Source organism: Podarcis erhardii (assembly GCF_964252035.2).
Source record: "Podarcis erhardii genome assembly, chromosome: 7".
NCBI lineage: Eukaryota > Metazoa > Chordata > Lepidosauria > Squamata > Lacertidae > Podarcis > Podarcis erhardii.
Window position 1 is genome coordinate 73,770,463 of NC_138511.1, and position 21,258 is coordinate 73,791,720.

At 49.4% G+C, this 21,258-nt stretch overlaps 1 protein-coding gene across 3 annotated transcripts in view; it reads left to right on the forward strand.

Annotated features, from left to right (window-relative positions):
• KMT2B (lysine methyltransferase 2B) overlaps positions 1 to 21,258 on the forward strand; it is a 60,979-nt gene that overhangs the window by 38,677 nt on the left and 1,044 nt on the right. For all 3 annotated transcript variants that reach the window (XM_081868607.1, XM_081868608.1, XM_081868609.1), the window contains exons 14-36: positions 49 to 166; positions 1,114 to 1,227; positions 1,563 to 1,747; positions 2,998 to 3,090; positions 3,172 to 3,261; positions 3,465 to 3,538; positions 4,233 to 4,357; positions 5,210 to 5,313; positions 6,086 to 6,223; positions 7,752 to 7,910; positions 8,069 to 8,189; positions 9,044 to 9,122; positions 12,464 to 12,624; positions 13,426 to 13,641; positions 14,532 to 16,056; positions 16,232 to 16,327; positions 16,417 to 16,523; positions 17,549 to 17,686; positions 17,998 to 18,072; positions 18,558 to 18,735; positions 19,485 to 19,592; positions 20,536 to 20,619; positions 20,826 to 20,955. In XM_081868607.1, coding sequence (XP_081724733.1) covers positions 49 to 166; positions 1,114 to 1,227; positions 1,563 to 1,747; positions 2,998 to 3,090; positions 3,172 to 3,261; positions 3,465 to 3,538; positions 4,233 to 4,357; positions 5,210 to 5,313; positions 6,086 to 6,223; positions 7,752 to 7,910; positions 8,069 to 8,189; positions 9,044 to 9,122; positions 12,464 to 12,624; positions 13,426 to 13,641; positions 14,532 to 16,056; positions 16,232 to 16,327; positions 16,417 to 16,523; positions 17,549 to 17,686; positions 17,998 to 18,072; positions 18,558 to 18,735; positions 19,485 to 19,592; positions 20,536 to 20,619; positions 20,826 to 20,955 — 4,218 coding nt within the window. The remainder of the gene's footprint in view (positions 1 to 48; positions 167 to 1,113; positions 1,228 to 1,562; positions 1,748 to 2,997; positions 3,091 to 3,171; positions 3,262 to 3,464; positions 3,539 to 4,232; positions 4,358 to 5,209; positions 5,314 to 6,085; positions 6,224 to 7,751; positions 7,911 to 8,068; positions 8,190 to 9,043; positions 9,123 to 12,463; positions 12,625 to 13,425; positions 13,642 to 14,531; positions 16,057 to 16,231; positions 16,328 to 16,416; positions 16,524 to 17,548; positions 17,687 to 17,997; positions 18,073 to 18,557; positions 18,736 to 19,484; positions 19,593 to 20,535; positions 20,620 to 20,825; positions 20,956 to 21,258) is intronic.

The following is a 21,258-nucleotide window of genomic DNA, read 5'->3' on the forward strand; positions in this document are numbered from 1 at the left end:
CTTGTGTTGCAGCTGCTAACCTGTCTCCTTCATCCTCTCCCTATTCAGATCTGTTCGGCCTGCATCCGCTGTAAGAGTTGCGGGACAGCTCCAGGGAAGAACTGGGACACAGAGTGGTCGAGTGACTACAGCTTGTGCTCTGCTTGCTCTGTGCTCTACGATAAAGGTGAGCATAGTAGAATTGCCTGGAAAATGCCATGGGTTTCATTTTTGCCAGGTAAGGCATTGCAAGGGGCTGACATTCCACAAACAAGTTCACATATTTTGCTCACACAATGCGTGTCTTCCTTAGCCCTAGACAGCAAAGCCTTACACAGCACTGCGACCCAAATAGTTGTTGTACTCTTTCTTTCCTACAAGTTCACCCATTGATTTACATTGTCATCTGAAACTTCTCTTCCAGGGGCCTCTCCTCTTCTGGGATTTAATGGGCAGCTACTGGGGGGGGGGGGAGAGAGAAAGCTTTTTTGGGGTGTTGGCCCCTCACCTTGGCCATGGCTTCCCCAAGGAGGCTTGCCAGGTGTCTATTCTGGTGATGTTCAGATGGCAGGCAAATAGGTTTTTGTTTTCCCTGGACTTTTATAAATCCTACATTTTTATTTTGTTTTTTTTAAAATTATGCAGTTGATGTAGAGGCTGTCCTGTTTGAGTTTTTTTATGTTTTACAAGCAGCCTTGTAGCCGGATTCTAAGAAACCAGAACATCAGTGGAGTTTTGAAATGGGTGTTTAAGATCTGTGCTGTTTTGAAAGCTTCAGTCTTAACTCAAAATTGTATCCAATCATAGACAGAAACCTGCTCCTTGATCTCAGGAACCATCATGTCAAATTTGGATGCAGTATCTGAAGAGGTGTCCTGATGCATAGCGAACAGGCAAACAACTTTCCAAAGCGTAGATTGATGATGCTGTTTATACTGCATTTCACTATTTTATATTGATTAGCTTACCTGATTTTGGACTCAGAAGGTGTTGGATATATACAGAGCAAATAAATAAAGGAGGAACGAATACACAGCTCATTTTGGGAGGGCTCAGAGAGGGCTTTGAATCTCACCTGACCTGCAGAAGAAGAGTCCACTAGCTTGTTCTCTGCCTCCCTCTTTTCCCATCCAGGTAACTACTGCCCAATCTGCTTGCACTGCTATGAAGACAATGACTACGAGAGCAAGATGATGCAGTGTGCCAAGTGTGACCACTGGGTTCATGCCAAGTGTGAGGGACTCTCAGGTTTGTTCTGCTGCATCACAGATCCCTCTCCCTCCTTCACATCTGCCTACCTGCTTACATCTCAAATGGTGGGGAGGAGAAATAATGTGGGGGAGAGTTGTGGCAGAGTCAGGAGAAGACAACAGAGGCAATTGAGAAGCGAATACAAGTCGCAGCCTCTGTTAAATTGCCTGTGATATGCTCCCCTTTTTGACCTAGCTAGGTCTTGCCCTTGATGGCATACGCCTGCCCATCTTGCTAGCGTTGGTGTGCACAGCAGGGTGGCCTGAGAACAGCATGACAGCCTTTGGGCTAAGATTGGGCATCTCTGATGTGTTCCCACCCCCCTCTTACAGATGAAGGCTATGAGATCTTGTCCAACTTACCCGAGAGTGTCATATACGCTTGCCGGCCCTGCTGCGGCAGTGACAAGGCCAAGTGGCGGGAAGTCCTCACCTTGGAGTTGCGCAAGGGTCTCCGGCAGGTGCTTCAGGGACTGATGAGTTCCAAGTGTGCCACCCCGCTGCTTCAGTGCACACAGGTATGTTCTCTCCAGGGCATGCGTAACAGCAGGGAGTTGTGCTTTTAAAATCACCATTCTTGATCTGGCTGCCCTACTGAAGGAGATTTATCTTGGCCCCATTCGCAGGCACACTTTGGGTCTGGCTGGGCTGGACGCATCTGTGTCCAGTACTCTTCAAACACAGTCTCACTCCTTCCTTTGTCCTTTAATCTGGTTGCCCATTCCTTGGCTAGGTGGGAAGATGCTGGGATAGCTCAGTAGAGCATAAGACTCTTAATCTCAGAAGCTCAGAGTCGTGAGTTTGAGCCTCGTGTTGGGTGAAAAGATTTCTGCCTTGCAGGAGGTTGGATTAGATTACTCTCCTGGTCCCTTCCAACTCTATAATTCTATGACTTCAGCTTTCCATGATATTTGAGTCTGTAGGTTGCTTACCATGATAAAGGAGGGGTGTAGTATCGAGTGACATCCCTAAGGATAAAAGGAATGTATTCCTTTACGCAACAGCAGCAGCCAGAATCGTAGTGGCAAAAAATGGGAAAACTGATAAAATACCAGAATTATTAGAGTGGAGAACCAAATTTCTTGAATTCGCGGAGATGGCAAAATTAACAGCCTCAATTAGAGGCTACTCTAATCAAAAAATTAATAAAGAGTGGGAATCCATTAAGGAATACATGAAAAAAGTCAGTGCTGGAGTTTAAAAATTAATATGCAAAAGTTCAAAAGGCGCAAGGAGATAGGATAATAATATATTACGGGTGGAATAACAAATAAAGCAACAATAACAAAAATAATACTAGGTAAAGAAGATCGCACACAGGTGAAGGGAAGTACTGGGCTGGGGGGGAGGGAAGTGAAGGCATTAATTGAAATTGTTAAAGATTGATATAAGATTTAAGAGATTTAAATTTTTATAAAGATTCTATAAGGAAAGCAGAAAGCAGCAAGAAATATCAAGTAAAGGAGATTAGTGAGAATGAAAACATGAGACTTATTGTTTTGTTACATATGATTTTATTTTGGAGTTGTCTGCTTATTTTGGAGTTGTTTGTTGTAAAGAATGCATATTATGTGAATAAAATAATAAAGGATATGAAATTGGGGGGGGGGAGATAAAGGGGGTGGAATCTTAGAGCTTATGGGAAATGTTTTGATTTATTGCAACACAGGACCTTTATGTCACAGAGTTCTTTGCATGCTGTAGGCAGGGGTGGGGTGGAGGCTGCAGAACAGGTGGCAGTGCCCCATTTTCCTCTGTCCTTTGCCAGTGCTGCCCGGATGACGGCGTGAAGGTTCACCTGCGGCCCTGTGACCTGCGCACTGTCAACAAGCTGTTTGAACAGGGTCACTACTCATCCGTGGTGAGTGTTGGGAGCAGGGATTCCAGGCTGGAACAGGAGCAAGGCCTCTGACCTCTGCTGAGCTGCTTTCTCTCTTTGCAGCATAGCTTCAATGAGGACATGGTGGGGGTCCTGCTGGGGCACACAGAGGAAGACCAGACCGGCCTTATGGCAAAGGCACTCTACATCGAGGTAACTCTGTACGATCTGGGTTTGGTGGGGAGGAGGGATGTGTGGTCTGGATTGACCTAACGTAAAACTAACTTGAGTGGGAATTGGGGGGGGGGTGTTTGTGCACGTGCTCCACGCTGGCTTGGGAGCACTTCCCCCCCTGCAATTCGGCACAGCGTCTCTCCCCAAGCAGCCTTGTGATTGCCTGCTTTTTATCTTTCCAGCTGATGGAAAAGTTCTTCAGCTGGTTTGATGCTCAGGATGTAAAGCACTGGACCCGCAGTAGCAACCTTCCCAAGTGAGTGCTCAGTAGCTGAAAGCATCAAAGTCATGCCTCCCCCTCACCAACGGTGTCCATTCAGGGCCTCTCTGGTGCTTTTTTTTGGGGGGGGGGAATTGCAGGCTTCAGACGCACCATGGACCGTTGTGTGCAATTCAGTATGGAAGTTCCAACGACATTATGGAAATCTGTACAGGGGCTCAAAATAGGAGCTGTGTACAAACTACAAAAACCATTCAGGCCCAATATAATCTGTTTTCCTTGAAATTTGCTGCTACTCCAAGTGACTAGAGTAGGAATTTGAATTGGTTAAGGGCATGGAAAATACACAGCCTGGTCTCCTCTTCCTTTTTGTCACACTTTTTGTTTGGTAAAGTGACACTGGAAATCTGTATTCTCACCACAGTCTAATCCATTATAGGTGCAGATGAGAGATAAGATGGTGAGATCACAGTAAATTCATGGGGATAGGGCAGACTTGGCCCTGTGTCTCCCAGTAGCAAGACTTTTTATCTGTTCACAGCTCCCACAATTGGCTTTAGATCCTGTTCTTTTCTTACCACCTCCCCTTTTTATTTTTATTTTTGCATTTCAGTCACTGGCTTCAAGCCTGTTCTATATCTATTCCTGCGGCCTATTTCAAACTCCGAACTGGGGTTTCCTTAGAACCAGAGCTTCTGCAGTCCTTGACAACTTCTTTTCTCCCCAACAGTGGCATGCTTCCTAATGCTGTTCTGCCTCCCTCCTCTGACCACATCTATGCTCAGTGGAGGCAGCCTGAGGAGGTCATCCCGGCTGCCAACAGCCACCTGGCTTCTACTGGGTCTGAAAAGACAGGTGAGATTTTGGATTTCATCAGGCATAGGCATACTCGGCCCTCTGGATGTTTTGGGACTACACTCCCATCATCCCTGACCACTGGTCCTGTTAGCTAGGGATGATGGAAGTTGTAGTCCCAAAACATCCGGAGGGCCGAGTTTGCCTATGCCTGGTTTTCATGGAGTAGAAGCTGCCTCTCTGCAGACTCCCTTGGTTTTTACAATTGCCCAGGATAACTTTGGCTGCTGCAGTTCTCCTGCTAGAAGGGAACATAAGAAGCTGCCTTAAAGCAAGTCAGGGCATTGGTCCAACTAGCTTCATATTGTCTACACTGACTGATAGTGAACCTCCAGGTATAAAATGGGTCTCCCTTAGCTGTACCTGGAGATTGAACTGCAATGTTATACATGCAAAGCAATGTGCACTATGCTTGTCGCTCTGTATTTCCTTCTTTCTCTCCTGGTTCCCTCTACATCAGGGTTTCCCAAACTTGGGCCTCCAGCTGCTTTTGGACTACAATTCTCATCATCCTTAGCTAGCAGGACCAGCCGTCAGGGATTATGGGAATTGTAGTCCTGCTGTTTTTGGAGACCCAAGTTTGGGCAACTGCTCTACATCAAAGGTTAGAAACCCATGGCCCTCCAGTTATTGTTGGACTCCTAATCTCCAGCATGACCGCTGGGGATGTGTGATGGGAGTTGGAGTCCAGCGATATCCAGAGGGCCAGAGATTCCCCACTCATGTTCTGCAAAGAAGATCTCTGTGTCCTTTCTGGAAGATACTCTCTGAAAGGATTTTTTTTGGGGGGGGGGGTCTTGCCCTCCAGCGGCTGGAGCTCAATGCCTAACCGCTTTCCTTCTCTCCCTGTAGCTGGGAAAGACTCAGAACATGCCGTGCTGCAGCAGCCGTTGGACGACCCTGAGGACAAGAGACAGTGTGCCTTGTGCCTCCAGTATGGAGATGCTCCTTCCAAGGTAAGACTACACCCTTCTGCTTTGAGAAAAACATAGGAAGGACCATTCTGGATCAGACCCAATGGCTTGTGCATCCTGGCATCCCTGTTCCCCACAGTGGCCAGTCGGGAAGCCCAAAAGCAGAATGTATGCACGATAGAGCCCTCCTGCTGCTGTTGTTCCTCTAGTGCAGGAGTTGTCAACCTGGTCCCTACCGCCCACTAGTGGGCGTTTCAGGATTCTAGGTGGGCAGTAGGGAGTTTGATGGCACAAGCTGAATACTCCTTCCATCGAGCACTGGTGGGCGGTGAGGAAATTTTACCATCAAGAAAGATGCATTACTGGGCGGTAGGTATAAAAAGGTCCATGGGGTCACGAAGAGTCGGACATGACTAAACCACTAAACAACAACAACAGCAAACGCCTGCTCTAGTGACTGCCATTCTCAGGCACGCTGTCTGGAACTATGTAGCCATCGGGGCTAGTATCTTACCGATGGAAAGTGTCCTAGCCGCACCTTTTTGAGGCTGTATTGAGAGAATAAGGGAAGAAGTGTGGGAGAACCAAATCCACTGGCTTTGTAGGGTGGTTTTGTTTGTTTGTTGTTTTTGGTGTGGAGGAGGTAGCTTAAGTGGAGGATTGGACAGGGCCAGGAAGTCTATAACCCCTGGATTCTGTCTCGTGTCCGGGAGGTGACCATGTGAACCCCTTGCAAATCCCTTCCTCGTGGCTAGACCTTGAGGTGTTGCCTTCCCCCTTCCTCTTCAACGTGAGCTCTCTTGCTGTCCTCCAGGATGCAGGGAGGCTTCTGTACATCGGCCAGAATGAGTGGACGCACGTCAACTGTGCCATCTGGTCAGCCGAGGTCTTTGAGGAGAACGATGGCTCCCTGAAGAACGTGCATGCTGCCGTAGCCCGGGGTCGGCAAATGGTGAGTTGGGCTTCTCTCCATTCAGCTCTGTAGAAGAGGGGATAGGACCAGACCCTCCTTGTGGCCAGTGCCAGATTTACGTATAATAATAATAATAATAATAATAATAATAATAATAATAATTTTTTATTTATACCCCACCCTCCCCAGCCAAGGCCGGGCTCAGAGCGGCTTACAAACAATAATAAAAACAAGAAGAATGATTACAAGCTAAATAAGTATAAGCTAAATTAGTATAAGCTAAATAAGCTATAGCTTAGGGCCCCACAAAAATTTAAAGGGAAAAAAACCTGGATGAACATTTCCAAAATATAAGATAAAAAACAAATAAAATAAAACCTACATACAACAACCATGTTTTGTGTTGTGTGTGGACCTATTAGGGACCTATTAGGTCCATAAATTACCATATAGCATATATTTAACACAAAAAACAGCAACAATTTGTTGTTGACAAAGGACAGCTGGACATATAAAGGGCCCCATTAACTTCAGTAGCTTAGGGCCTCATCAAACCTAAATCCAGCCCTTCTTGTGGCTTCAGTAGAATTCCCACTGTGAGCGAGGGTCCTGAAAACACTGCACTTTACAAAGAAAGGCACTGCTGAATAGGGGTGGGGGAACTTTTATCCGTCCGCATTGCCACAATTCAAAGACACATTCCAGCCAGGTATTCAAGGAAGTGGGCATGGGAAGGGAGCCTCGTGAGAGTTGGAGTCAGGGGAGATGGGGCCAGAGCCTAAGGAGGGTTCTGTGGGCCAGATAGAGAGGCCTGGGGGCATTTGCTCTTGAACCCGAGGCCCCCCACCCCTGCTGTAGAGGACCAAACTAGCCTGCTCCTGAAGCGACCCACTGATGCTGCCCATATTTCAGCCTTAGTTTTGCAGTCACTGCTGCTCAAAACCTTTCTTTAAAAGTCAATCTCTGAGATTCTTGGTATGCTGAATTTTGCTCCGGTAATTGAATTTCCACAATTGCACACAGCATATGAATAGCGATGTGGACATGATGGTTTAACAGCCGTCCAGTCTTTTTCGTCAGCCAGATCTTATGTTCCCTGGACCCACTTAGAGCCTCCACTCAAATTAAGAATCAAAACTCCTCTCCCTCCCACCCCCCGGCCAGGGTGGAGCTGAAAACTCCTTCCAAGTCTTCACTGCTGTGAGAACAGTGCTTGGGTATTACTACAGATCTTATCAATCAACTTGAAAGTCCCAGCAAGACTGCATCGTCGACATGGCTGCTTTCTGCATCTGATTGCATTGATGTGTAGGGTGATCTTGATGACGAGCAAAAGAGAGGAAGGAATGGGGTGTTTGGAGTGCATGTTTGTCTCTATAATGTGTGTATAAATGCCCTCCCCAAATTACATCTTGGTCAGAAATGAATGCAGACTGATGATTTTGTTCCTTGGGGAGATTTTGGCCCTCTGCGTCTTTGCTTAGTGCCACACACTTTACCCCTTGCCCTGCTGCAGTGGTGTTCCTTCCACACCTTTGACATACCTGTCTCTCCCCCCCCCCCTTAGCGCTGCGAACACTGTCAACGTACAGGGGCCACGGTTGGCTGCTGCCTCTCTGCGTGCATCAGCAACTACCACTTCATGTGTGCTCGCCTCTGCCAGTGCACCTTCCAGGATGACAAGAAAGTCTTCTGCCAGAAGCACGTTGACCTCCTGGATGGAACGGTAAGTAGGGCGGGCACCTTCAGGCTTCCTGTCGCCTCTGGGATGAGTGGGTCGTGGGTGGGACAGTTCTGTTAGGACTGGCAGTTTTGTCTTCTGAAGCTTGGTCACTGCAAATGGAATTTAAGAGGGTCCCTTGGCCATGTTGTCTGTCTTTTTAGGAGATAGTTGCTGAAGATGGGTTTGATGTCTTGCGCCGCGTCTACGTTGACTTCGAGGGCATCAGCTTTAAGAGGAAGTTCATGGTGGGCCTGGAGCCAGACACCATCAACATGATGATAGGTAATTATATGGGGACAGGGCAGGAGAGCAGCACTTTGCTATGCAAACACTGTGGTCCAGAGTAGATGGGATTTTCTCCTCTAGCAAGTGGGTGGTTCTGCATTTGAACATGCAGGGAATAGGAGGGACCAGCTTGCTTCAGAATGGAGCGGAAGAATCTGCAAGTAGAAATGGATTCATCACCGCTCTTTGCACCTTGTATCTGTCACGCCTCTGTTCTGGCAGTGTCTGCGCTGGTTATCTCAAACACCAGCAAATAAGCTTGTTGTTAATACTTAATGGGAGCAGGGAGAGAGAGGGAGGGAGGGCCTCATCTACAAGGGAAAAAGTAAACTCTGAAACCCTTGGGGTGGAGAAACATTTGTCCCCTCTGAACTATATCTTAGATTGCATCCTGTCCCATAGTGCCAATGCCGGCTAAGCCAACCCCTGTCTTCGTGCATACACCTTGAGTTCCTGCATCTTGGCTAGGCCCATTTTGGGAACCCAGAAACTAACTTTCTTGGTTCCCTTGTAGACAGAGTGTAGGATGCCCTCATTAGCCTCTCCAGAAGTGCCTAAAAGGCAGAAAATCTAAGCAACTATTCTTTATCCTTTCCCTTTGCTCATGCACTAATTACCATGGGACGGCGTCCATTGGGACACCCTCAGGTACAAACTCTGTTGAAACAGAGGCTTCTGCAGCAGAACTCTCCCCAGTGGATTGTATCCATTAGGTCTGATAGGTTTTTCTCTCTCTCATGCTCTGCCATCCGTAATAGCCCCCCTAACCCACATCCTGAGGCAACTGGCTTTCCGTTAGCCTCATTTTTGCTCTGTTTCTGGCTCTCTGCTCAGTGTGTTTGTGCTTCCAGGCTCCATGAAGATCGACAGCTTGGGGATGCTGACAGATCTGTCTGAGTGTGAGGGACGCCTCTTTCCCGTAGGCTACCAGTGAGTATCCGCATTAAAGTTGGTAGCAGCCTCACACCCACCTTAAGTGACAATGGAAAAACAATCCCATGCTAGCTATCCTGAGGATCGTCACCAGGGGGGCCGTTATTGGGGGGGGGTATGGATACGAGATTGCTTTTGGCAGGGGATACCCAGAAGAAAAGGACTGGGCAACTGCTTCTGTGCCACACTGCTTCAAAATTCTTTGCCAGCTTTAGGAGTCCTCACAGCATTTGAGGCCATTCCTTCAGTTCTGATTTGGTCAATCATGAAGAGCAAGACCCAGTTTCCAAAATTGCATTGAGACCACGTTTTCCTCTGAAATCATGCTAAGGTCACATTTACTGAGCAAGCAATGCTTGCCTGTTGCATTTGATTATGAGGTCGAAAGACCCCGAGCTCCTTTTTAGGCAGTCAAAATCCAAGAGCACTCAACATGTGGAAGTTGATCCGGCTGCCTTCACTGTGTGCCCAAGATTCCTGGATTTCACCCATGTGAAAAAGGGCTCAGATCTCCTGGGTGGCCTTTAGACAGGCTGCTGCATTGACTGTCCACACTGTTAGAGCTAATTGCACTCTTTCCAGGGAGCTGCACTCAGTCCTGGCTCCTGGATCTTACCTGTGTGGTGCCTGCTTTTGCAAACACTGGTTTGTTGCATTCACACTCGACATATTTGGGTATGGATGGATCTTGAGAGAGACACTCAAGAATTGAAAATGTAATTTGTGTCTGAAGCATCCCTTGGTGGTTTATGTACTGAACATTTTAAGTGTTTAATAGGAAGGGAGGTGTGTGTGAATGTCGCTCTTCTCTTAATACAGTATTAAATTAATGGTATCAGAAAACTTTTCCACTGTGGTTGCTGCTGTGCGGATGTTTGCAGCACTCTGCATCCCTCAAGTAACCTCTCCAGATGAAAAATTGCCCACCATTTGCTTTCCTTAAAAGGATTGTCATACAGTTTCCCATTTATAATAATTACGGGCTAGTGAAATAATAGAAATACAGGTTTTTAAAAATCGTTTAGATCCTTACTTTAGTCTAATCCCATTCATTTTATCTGGCATGAATGATTCTACTGAATAGATGCTGAAGCAGATACTATCTTAGCATGGATTATCTTACCCTTTACGCCATCCTCTTGGCAGGGTGGCTCAAGAGAAGGGAGGGACTTTACCCTCCTCCACATCTCCTTGGGAGCTCATCACGTTTCTTATGGTTAAAGCATCACCTGCTATGGTTATGGCGGGTGTGAAACCAGAATGTGGTTGTTATTCCAGGTGGATTAATGCACAGTGTGGTGTGTTTAGGTGCACACATGGCATGGGGGATTGTTTGCAACCACTCTTTTCTTCCCCTCCCATTTTTTAAATTTTGCCGATTGGAAAATGCTTGTAATTGATCTATTCCCCCCCCCTTTTAATGTGAATGAGGGCTGTGTAGGATGCAGTTCAGGATGCTCTGCATCTCCCAGCGGCCAATCAGATATTGCGTAGTCACCTGTAACGACATACGAGATTTGTAGCATAATGCAGCTACATGGGTCACAGCAGCCTTTCCCAACCTAGTGCCCTCCAGATGTTTTTAACTACAACCCTCAGCCAGATGCTGGGAGTTGGTGAAGGCTGGCTTTCAGGTCCCTACCCAGTAAGCTTCTAAATAGCTAACATCTTTTAAATTTGTTACAACATTTATTCCCCAACTTTCCTCCAGAGAGCTCAAGTTGGAGCACATGGTTCTTGTTATCCTCATGACAACTCTCTGAAGTAGATTAGAGTGGGAGTTGGAGACACCCAGTGATCTTCGTGGCCTAGTGGAGATTTGTACTCTGGTCGGCAAGGTCCTAGACCCAAAACTCTATAGTCATCACACCACATTGGCACTCAACATATTCCCCAGCTGTCAGAATCCACTCTTGCAACTGTGCAGAAGGATGGGCCTTGGTTTGATCTGCTGCCATGTAGATTCTTTAAAAGCTCCATAACAACCAGAACCAGAAAGCCGCCTTTCTCCTTTGCCCTCTCCACAGTCTTCTCTCATTTGCTTCTTGCTGTGTTCTGTCTAGCAAGAGCCATGGAAGTGTCTCCCAATTAATTCTCCAGGATTTTGCCAGACTTGGGAAGAGTTTCCCTGCTTTTGACAAAGGACAAAAGATCCTAGCGATCCTCTGCAGTAGCACACACAACCTGGGAAACTTGTTTTTCAGCAGGTATCCCTTTCCCTTTCTTTAAAAGGGCAAGGCATGTCTCTACCTGAGGCCTGGGTGCCAACATGTCTCCTTCCACTTCAGAGGTGTTCATAGGAAGGTTGACAGCCATTCTCGTTATGCCAGTGCCCCGCAATTATGGACTGTGATGCACAAAGATAGCTGCTCTTTACACAGCCTCTGAAAATGTTTTCCTGGTTGTGTGCCTTTTCTTCCCTCTGGCTCTTTAAACGTTTGCTTTCTGGAACTGCCCATTTGGCGTCCATCTGGCAAAAGCAAATCAAATGTCACATGAAAATCTCTGGTGCTTGCTTCCTCTGCTGGTCAGGGATGCAGAGACGAGAGAAGTTCTTTTTCTTCTTCTCTGAAGTTGTGTGAATTGCGCTCTCTCTTCCCCAACCTGGTGGTTGCTGGATGTTTTGGACCAACTCCCATCAGTCCCCGACCAGCACAGCTGAAGGGATATGCCATCTGAAATATCTGGAGCCCACCAGGTTGGGGAAGGCTGAAGTATCTGCTGGAATGTGCCAACAATCACAAATCGGTTTTGCAAAGCCTTGGAGCAGGGCTTGTTATCTGTTTATGGATAATCTGCTCCACCCATGGTGAACCATCTAAAACCTGTGGCCTCATCTGTGGGGTCAGGCTCCAACTCCTAATATCCCCAGCCAGCGTGACCAGTGGTCAAGGATGATGGGTGTTGTAGTTCAATAACTTCTGGAGGGCCACAGGTTCCCCATCCTTAATTCAAATGCCCTAACCGCTAGGCATTTGCCACCAAGGATAGGAGGCCACTTGGTTGCAATGGGGGCTGGTCCATTGGGGCAAATGGGGCACTGCCTAACCAACCTTCACCTTGAGATCTCCTAGCCCACCTGTGGCCTTACTTGCAACCAGTCCAAAGGGTGGCTCTGTCTGTCTTGCTTCTTGCACCTTTGCCTCGGCGTTACCCATGTACAACTAAGTAGGGGCAGGTGCAAAACTTAGTTGGCTCTGCCAATCATTGGTTCCTCTTACTGTTAGACTCCTTGCTTTCCTCCCAGCAATCCTGCGCCACTGCTTTCAGCAAGCAGCCCCATGGCAATCAGAAGGCAATTCTGATGGGACTGCCTTTGTGTTCCTTCCACCCCCCAGGTGTTCCCGTATTTATTGGAGCACGGTGGACGCCCGCAAGCAGTGCTGGTACAAGTGTCGCGTCCTGGAGTACCGGCCGAAGCTGAGTCAAGAGGAGCCTGATGCTTCGGGAGTGCAGGAGGAGAACCACACGATAGTGCATAGCCCAGCTGCCCCTGCCGGTAAGGGGATCTGGGATGTGCAGCTGGGCTGGCTTTTGGATACCGTCATCCTCTCCATCTGCAGTAGGAAGTCAGGGTGGTGATAAGTTTTCCTGCCCACTTGCATGTTGTGGGGGGACTCTCTGCATCCCGCTTGTCCTGACAAAGAGGTTTAAAGTCAAACCCTTTAAGTCAGTTTAGTGGTTAAGCTACTTCTCTGGGGCAAATAACCACCCTTTATTGGAGCTTACTAGTCCATCCTTTCTGCTCAAAACCAGAATACAGCCATATCTTGGTTGCCAAATGCCTTGGAACTTGTACGTTTCGGCTCCCGAACGATCAAAAACTGGAAGTGAGTGTTCCAGTTTTCGAATGATTTTCGGAAGCCGAACATCTGGCACGGCTTCCGATTGAGTGCAGGAAGCTCCTGCAGCCAATCGGAAGCCGTGCCTTGGTTTTTGAACGGTTCTGGGAGTCCATTCAACTCCCAACGGTTCTGGGAGTTGAACGGACTCCCAGAATGCATTTTGTTTGAGAACCAAGGTTTGGGTTGGGACCTGTCGCCCTTCAAAGTTTATGGGCTCCAACTCCCATAAGTGGGGGGGGGGGTGCTGGGAGAGAAAAATAAGCAAATGTATATAAGAGTACAGGTCTTCAGCCCATGTAGACCAAATGGGCAAATAATCTGTTCTGGAATAAGGCAGTTTTCTTGGTTCTGTGCTGTCTTTTCTCAGCACAAAGCCCACAGTAAGGGTTGCCAGCTTCTGGACGCTGCCATTGCCATGCTTGATTCTCTTGTCATGTGCCTTTTCATGTTTTCAGATCCTAAACTTGGGAATGAGCACCTTCAGGATGTGCCCTCTCCACTGCCATCGCTGGAGCGCCACTCCCCTGCGCAGAACCCAGGGCCTCTGCCACCCCCGGAGTCTGCGGCCTCCAAACACAGGTCTCTCACTGGAGCTCGCATCAAAGTGCCCAACTACTCCCCTACTCGACGACCCATAAGTGGGGTGTCATCCCGCCCGCTGCCTTCTCCTGGTGAGTAGCTTCAAGGCCACGTAGGCAGCACAGAGACAAGAGGGTCTGAAACGGAGGCCAGCAGCTGGATGCTCCAGGGCCACTTCTTGCTTTGAAACAAGGCTAATGGAACAGGAGAAGCAGGAGAGGAGCATTAGCGAGTGCAGGGAGAATGGGGCATGAGCCCATTGGTGATCAGAGATGGGGAGAGGTTCTGACACGCCTGTACTCTGCTGCTTTCCTTTGCATGTGGGTTGTGATATTGTTGTGTCTGAGTGGTTGGCTGATAGAGAGGGTGTTTGAGGTAGACCCTGGGAAGCCCTGGCCAGTCAGCGTAGACCAGGGGTGAGGAACTGCAATGGCTGCATTCCTTTCTGAGCAACTTTCCGAAGAGCACACAACTGGGGTTGGGGGGCAGAAGCAAATATGGGCAGAGCAATTTTGCCTTTGTTCAGTAGGCCGGTTTCTACATACACAAACACCTCTGTCTATCCAGAGGCCTTACCTAAGGGTACATTCCAGCTGGGCAAAAGCACTCTGGGTGTGGAATGGGGCCAGTGATAGAATTGTAGAGTTGAAAGGGGATCCCGAGGGTCATCAAGTCCAACCCCCTACATCTATGACAAATGGCCATCCATGTGTTGCCTGAGGAGTGTTCCCAGAGCCAGAGAGAGAGGCCTGGAAGGTGACATTCAGACCCCCGGCCTTCCCCATCCCAATGCTGAGCTAGACAGACACAGTGCTCTGACTCCAAACATAGGAAGCCGCTGTCTACTAGGTTCCTAAAAAGTTGCAAGTTATCTCATGGGGGGGGGGGCGACTTGTTCCCTGTGGGGCTAGTGCATTTGTGCATCTGCCTGTTCTGCTTCCCACCCCCTGTTGACATGCTCTTCCTGTTCTCTCCACCACAGGGAGCGCATCATCCATGTCCCACCACATCTTGACAGTGGGCGACCCCGACTTTCCCCCTCCACGCCGCACGCAGCGCCTCAGCCCCCTGTCTCCCAGCAGCGTCCCCCATGCCCGCCGCTCCCCCCTCCCGTCGCAAGCCGCTGCTAGCAACAGGACTAGTCCCCCCAGCACCTCTCTCAGGGCCATGCCGCCTCTCCCGGACAACCCCCTGGCGGGGAGCGGCTTCAAGCATACTTCTACCTCTGACGGGCAGCGCCCCCTACCTACCTCACCCCCTCCCTCGCCCCCACCCGTCCCGCCAGAGCTGGCTTTCGAGCTCAACGTCTCCGACCTGGAGTTTGACGACAGCCTCCTGGACGAGCCTTTCCAGGAGGAGGAGCTGGGCGTGCCGCGAGCCTGCCCCTCGCCCAGCCTGGAGCTGCCCCAGCTGGACGGCCTGGGCGACGGCGAGAGCGAGGAGGAAGGGGAGGCCAGCCGCTACTTCCGCTTCCCCCGCACGGTGGTCACCCGGGAGCCGCCCCTGCCTCCGTACCCACTGGACCTCCCTCTGCCCCACATCCACCAGCTCGACGGCATCGACGACGGGACCGACAGCGAGGCGGACGGGGCAGGGGGCCACCCTCCGGCCAAGGGCAAGCAAGCGGAGCCCAGAGTTGAACGGGAGCTGGCTGGCCCTGCTCCTGCGCCGGAGGACCTGCCCTCGGACATTGTGGACTTCGTCCTGAAGAATATGGACACGCCAGAGAGCAAGGCGCCGCTCTCCTCCTGCCTCAACCAGGCGGCCTCGCCGCCACCAGCACCCCCTACCTCTGCCAGCCTCAACGGCACCGAGGCAGCCCGCCCCAGCCCCGCTCCAGACCTGGCCCCGACCCTGGCTTGTGCCCAGGTGCCAGGCACCGCTGAGGTCAAACTGCTGGGACCCGAGGGGCAGCTGCCCGGCTCCAGAATCATCCTTGTGAACAAGCTGGGACAAGTGTGCATGAAAGTGCAGGGGGAGGAAGGCGCCTTGAGCACCCCGGACGGGGAGCAGGCCTCCGGCTGCAAGGCCGTGCCAAGCCCAGCGCCGCCACCTCCTGCGCCCGTGCCCAACCTTGGCACGGTCATATTGCGAGCGCCCCTGGGCCTCACTTCCAGCCCTTTGCCCACGTGGACCATCCGGGGCCCGGTGCTCAGCATGGTGCCTATGATGAACGTCGTGGGCGCCGCCCCTCAGGCCGTCGGAGGGGGCCAGCTGGCATTGGGCACTCCAGCTCTGGTGACGCCCTCGCTGGGGATCCCACAGACGTGTCTACTTCAGCCAGTGGCTGTGAATTCTGGCGTGCTCAGCATCCCCGGCTTGGTGTCCTTGCCGGGCCCCCGGCCGGCCATCCGGGTCAAGAGGGTCTCCACCTTCGTCGGAAGCATGCCTCTCAAGAAGGCCAAGGTGGATGGCGCCAACGAAGAGGAGCCGCTGCCCATGTCGCCCACCGTCACGCCGGATCACTTGGTGAATAACTGCATTTCTGGCAGCACGGCGAGCTCAGGGTAAGCGCAAGCATGTGATCTCCACACTCTTAAGCATAGGAGGGCTAAGGAGAAGGAGTGGTCTTTTGTGGGTTTGTACTTCAGGCCAAGCATGGCTTCTCTGGATTCTTCTGGGTAGCCCCCAAGCTGTGTGTTTTGTTTGTGCCCGTGTTCATAAGACCTTCTTCCCCTGCAGCATGGGAAGGGTGCGGATGAAGACCCCCACAGCCAAGGGCGTCCTTGACCTGGATGCCCTCAAAGAGGAGGCAGGCGCTGTCGGCGAGAGTGAGCTGTGAGTGTGCGGTTGGAGGCTGCGGGATCCTGTTCCTTGCCTGCCGCAGGGTTTTTAAAGCAGCCCTTCTTTCTTTCATGCCCCCGCAGGTCTCCGATGGACCATTCGCCCTCCCTCGCAGCGTTACATTCCCATCCTGGAACGCCGGAACCAAACCAAGAGGCTCTGTTGGAGCCAGTCTGGCATAGATATGCAGGTACTGGGATGTCTTGCCTGCCCCGCTCTGCCTTCGAAATAAGGGTGGCCGGTACTGAGCTGGGAGGCTGTGGGCTGGCTCCGGGTGTACAGAACCAGGGATTAAATGTCCACATTTGCTTTATGGGGCAAATCACTGTGCACGTGGTACTAAGAGCCAGGGTGGTGTGGCGGTTGAGTGTGTTGGATTAAGACCAGGGAGACTTGAGTTCAAATCCTCACTCATCCCTGTAACTTGCTGCAAGTCATTCTTTCTCACCCTAAACTACCTTACAGGGTAGTTGTGGAGATTGGGGGTGGGACGAACTTGAAGGAAGAGACAAGATAGAAATATAATAAAGCATTAAGCAGCTATGTATCTCTTGTTCATTTGTTTTTAATGGTGTGGGCAGCTACCCCTTTCAAGTTCCCTTTAGAGATGTGTATCCCTAATCCCTACATCAGATTTTATTCACACCAGGTTTCTCTGGTGTGAAATCCCTCCCCAGCTGTCTGCACCATTGTTCGGTATAATATAATTTTATTCTCAATTTTATATTTGTTATGTGGTACGTGGCTCTGGTGCGTTTTATGTTAAGCAGTATATAAATTTGTGCAATAAATAAAAATAAGATAAATGGTGTTATATATACACAGTAAGCTGCTCTGGGAGACTGTAACAAAGGCACGGAATATGAATGCTGTAAATCAGTTTCTATACAGAAAGTGGGTTGTATCCAAGCTCTGCTCAGTGTAGACCCTTCACAATGAACGGATCTGTCTAGTCATGTACATTAATTTCAATGGGGCTACTCTTAAATGTGACTAAGGATACAGACTGCAGTGTTCTAGCCTGCATACCAGAGTTCAGAAAGTGAATCCTGGACCTGACAGGTCTCTGCTTTGTGAGCTTGGGTTTTTATTTTAACCCTGCTGTAAGTCTATTCCTTCCTGTGAATTAAGCCCTTTCCCACAGATGATGACTCCACGACAGCAGAGCTAATACGCCTGGGCCTCCTGCTCCCCCCCCCTTTTCTCCCCTCCCAGGGGATCTCTCCAGCTCAGATGAGGACAATCTGAAGCAGGAGGACAAAGAGAATGAGATGCCCCGCAAAACGCAGCCCCACCTGTGCTTTGAGATCACCAGCGAGGACGGCTTCAATGTGCAGGCTGACAGCATAGATGGTGAGGGGGAGAGAATCGCATTGGTGGTAACGTTCCTTTGAACCTCTAGCCTCTCAGCTGGCTGGCTATAGTTGTGCTGCTGATGCTGCTGGAAAGAGGGACACACTCCACAGACAACTGGGAGATTGTTTTTCTCCCGGGTACAAGCAGGAATTGTGTTATGCCTTGCTCAGGGAAGCCATAAGAGACTCTGTGGAACAGCAGCACCTTGGACCTCCTTTACCCAGTGATACCCTTCTGATAATTATTTTGCTTTGGGTCAGATGCCTGCCTCTTACAGAGTAAATCACAGTTGCCTTCTCCATATTTAGGTGCCTGGAAAGCAGTGATTGAGAAGATTCAGGAGGCCCGCACCAATGCCCGGCTCAAGCACCTCTCCTTTGCAGGTAATAAGGTCCTGTTTGAAGGCTTCCGATGGGCATCTGGCTGGCTGCTGTGGATGTCGGACTAGAAGGGCCTTAGGCCAGATCTGGCAGGACTCTTACTTGGTTCATAGGTTGTTCTGTTCTGGCTGGAAATTACTTTACAGCTCCCAGGCTAGCCTACCAGTCTTTTGGTTTTTTCAGTTCAAGGCCCAGAGACAATAGAAAGGGGAACAATTTCTGGGAGCAGAAAACTGCCCAGAACAGCTGCTCCAAAAGAGGGAAGACTATAAGCATAGGAGCTGTACAGAGGTTCCAAGTAAATAAGAGAGCAGATGATGTAGAAAATCAGAAGCTGGAAAAAGTACATCAAGAAAGCAAAATGTCGTGATTTGCGTTGGGGAGGAGGTTTCTGGGGGCTCTTCAGAGGCTTTGGGATAGGACTGGTTGTCTTGCACTGAAAGGGTGACTGGGTGCTGAATTTTAGGTATTATTGACTTTCCTGGCAGGGATGAACGGCGTGCGGCTGTTAGGGATGCACCACGATGCCGTCATCTTTCTGGTGGAACAGCTGTATGGTGCCAAGGCCTGCCACAAATACAAGTTCCGGTACCACCAGCATGAAGGCGAGGAGGAGGAGCTTCCGCTCAACCCTCATGGCTGCGCCCGAGCAGAAGTCTACGTCAGGTGAGGAATGGCCTTGCTTTCTCTCTGGGGAGTAGGAGTGGACTGCAAATTCCTCTACCACCCTTTATCCGTGGATCACGGGGCAGTTTACAATATACCAGTTGGATCACACACCTCTCTGGATTTTGCAGGGCAGTTGCAGTGTGCAAAAGGTGTGTGCAATCATATATATTTTACGTAAAAGAAGAGTTCAAAATGCATATTTTACAGATGAATGCATTGAAAAGATTGATACAGATGCATTAATTTGTATAATTTGTTGTGAACTGCCCTGAGATCTATGGGTATAGGGCAGTATAGAAATTGAATAAAAAATAAAAAGTAATCAAAATATTTATTTTGTGTTCTTTTAGATAAAATGTGAATTTCTGTGCATTTTTACACACTGAAACTACTGCAAAAGTGCATACAAAATGCATACAATTTAAATGCAGACAAATAATAATAATAATAATAATAATATCTGCACAAAACAGGAATGACCTATAATTGAGACCAGTTGGGGCAGAATTTGGCTGCCCAGTCCATCCGTTACAGTTCCCATGATCCCATGTCATTTGCAGCTGATGGGATTTGTAGTCCAGAAACATATGGTGGGTCACCGATTCACTCCTTATTCCTAAATTGCATGCTTGCCTGGGTTGTATTGCAGCAAAAGGAGTAGGTGGAAATGCAGATAGTGTTTAAAAGAGAGAAGAGCAGGGAACCCAGAGGCCTTCTGAGATGGGCAGCCTCCACTTCTTTTGCAGGAAATGCACTTTTGATATGTTCAACTTTCTGGCATCGCAACATCGTGTGCTTCCTGAGGGAGGCCCTTATGATGAAGAGGAGGATGAAGTGCAGCTCAAGTCCACCAGGTAAGAAGACGCCTGGCTTCTGCTGTCCTGATGTTGGTCAATCTTGACTTTGTCCCTTCATAGGGTAGGCTGTGAAAACTCAGCATTTGGTAATATGAATCTGATTAGATAATGCCCATGCTGTGTGTACTGCCAGGGAAGCTTTTAAAAACAGACCCTTCTCCTCTTCAGCCTGTGAAGCTCATGAGTTATAAAATTTCCAAGAGGATCGTTTTTCTCCAAAGCACGTAGAAATAGGGGCCCATGTTTCCTTGCCCAGATCTCATTTCTACTTGATTAAAATGTATTGCTTGCTTGTAGTCAGTTGTCTTTCGGCTCTCTAGCCAGGTTTATGTAATAAAGGGGATTACCTGCTTTCCAGCACCAGCTTTTTTTGCTGCCAAGGAAGCCCAGTGAGCCCAGTCCTCTTCTGTGCACCAGAGAGCACACTCAGGAAGGCAGCAAATAGCCCAAATTAGCATTGACCCAAAAAACAGGAGAGCTCACATACCCCGCAGAGAATATCCTGGGGAGGGCCATAGCTCAGTGATACAGCATCGGTTTTGCATGCAGGTCCCCAGTTCAGTCTCAAGGCATCTCCAGCTAGGGCGGGAAGAGACCTTTTCTGAAATCCTGGAGAGCTGCTGCCAATCAATGTGAGCAATATTGAGCTAAATGGACTGGTGCATAAGACAGTTTCCTACGTTTCAGGAATTCCTCCCTCCAGAAGGGAAACTTTACTGTCCATTCCCACAATTTGTGCCATGATGTGGTGCTGCTGCTACTCAAGTTTTCTTCTCCATCACTTTTAAAACTGTCGTGCTGCACCCTAAACATCTGATTTTCGTCCTTGTGATTCTTGCTCGGAATCTGTCCATCTTGAATCCATTTTTACTGTCAAGGCAGCCACACTCTCTTTTGGCATAAGCTTCTAAGTCTAGTCTGGTCTCCACTTCTTCCTTAGGCGAGCCACCAGCCTGGAGCTACCCATGGCCATGCGGTTTCGGCACCTGAAGAAAACCTCCAAGGAAGCTGTGGGCGTGTACAGGTAACAAGGGCAGCTGCTGCTGCTTGCTTGAATCCTTGGCCATGGCCTTCCTAAAGAGGCCACTTTGTACAGAGAAGCAGCCCTGCTCCACGCTCGCCTCCAGGATGAACCTGAAAAAGAAACAGAGAGTACCCAGTGGCTGGCCCATCTTTGGCCTGCCTTGTTAACTCTCTTAATGCAGATCTGTATCTTTCTCCCCACTCCAGGTCAGCCATCCACGGCCGGGGCCTGTTCTGCAAGCGGAATATCGATGCAGGCGAGATGGTGATCGAATACTCTGGCATTGTGATCCGCTCGGTGTTGACAGACAAGCGCGAAAAGTACTATGACAGCAAGGTACTGAATCAAGAGAATTGTAGAGTTGGAAGGGACCTTGAGGGTCATCTGGTCCAATCCCCTGCAATGTAGGAATCTTTTGCCCAACGTGGGGCTCAAATCCATGACCCTGAGATTGAGAGTCTCATGCTCTACCAACTGAGCTGATGGTCAAGGGAGGGGAGAGCCCATGACTGAGTTGAGGACAGGGTATAAATCAGGCATAGGCAAACTCGGCCCTCCAGATGTTTTGGGGCTACAACTCCCATCATCCCTAGCTAACAGGACCAGTGGCCAGGGATGATGGGAGTTGTAGTCCCAAAA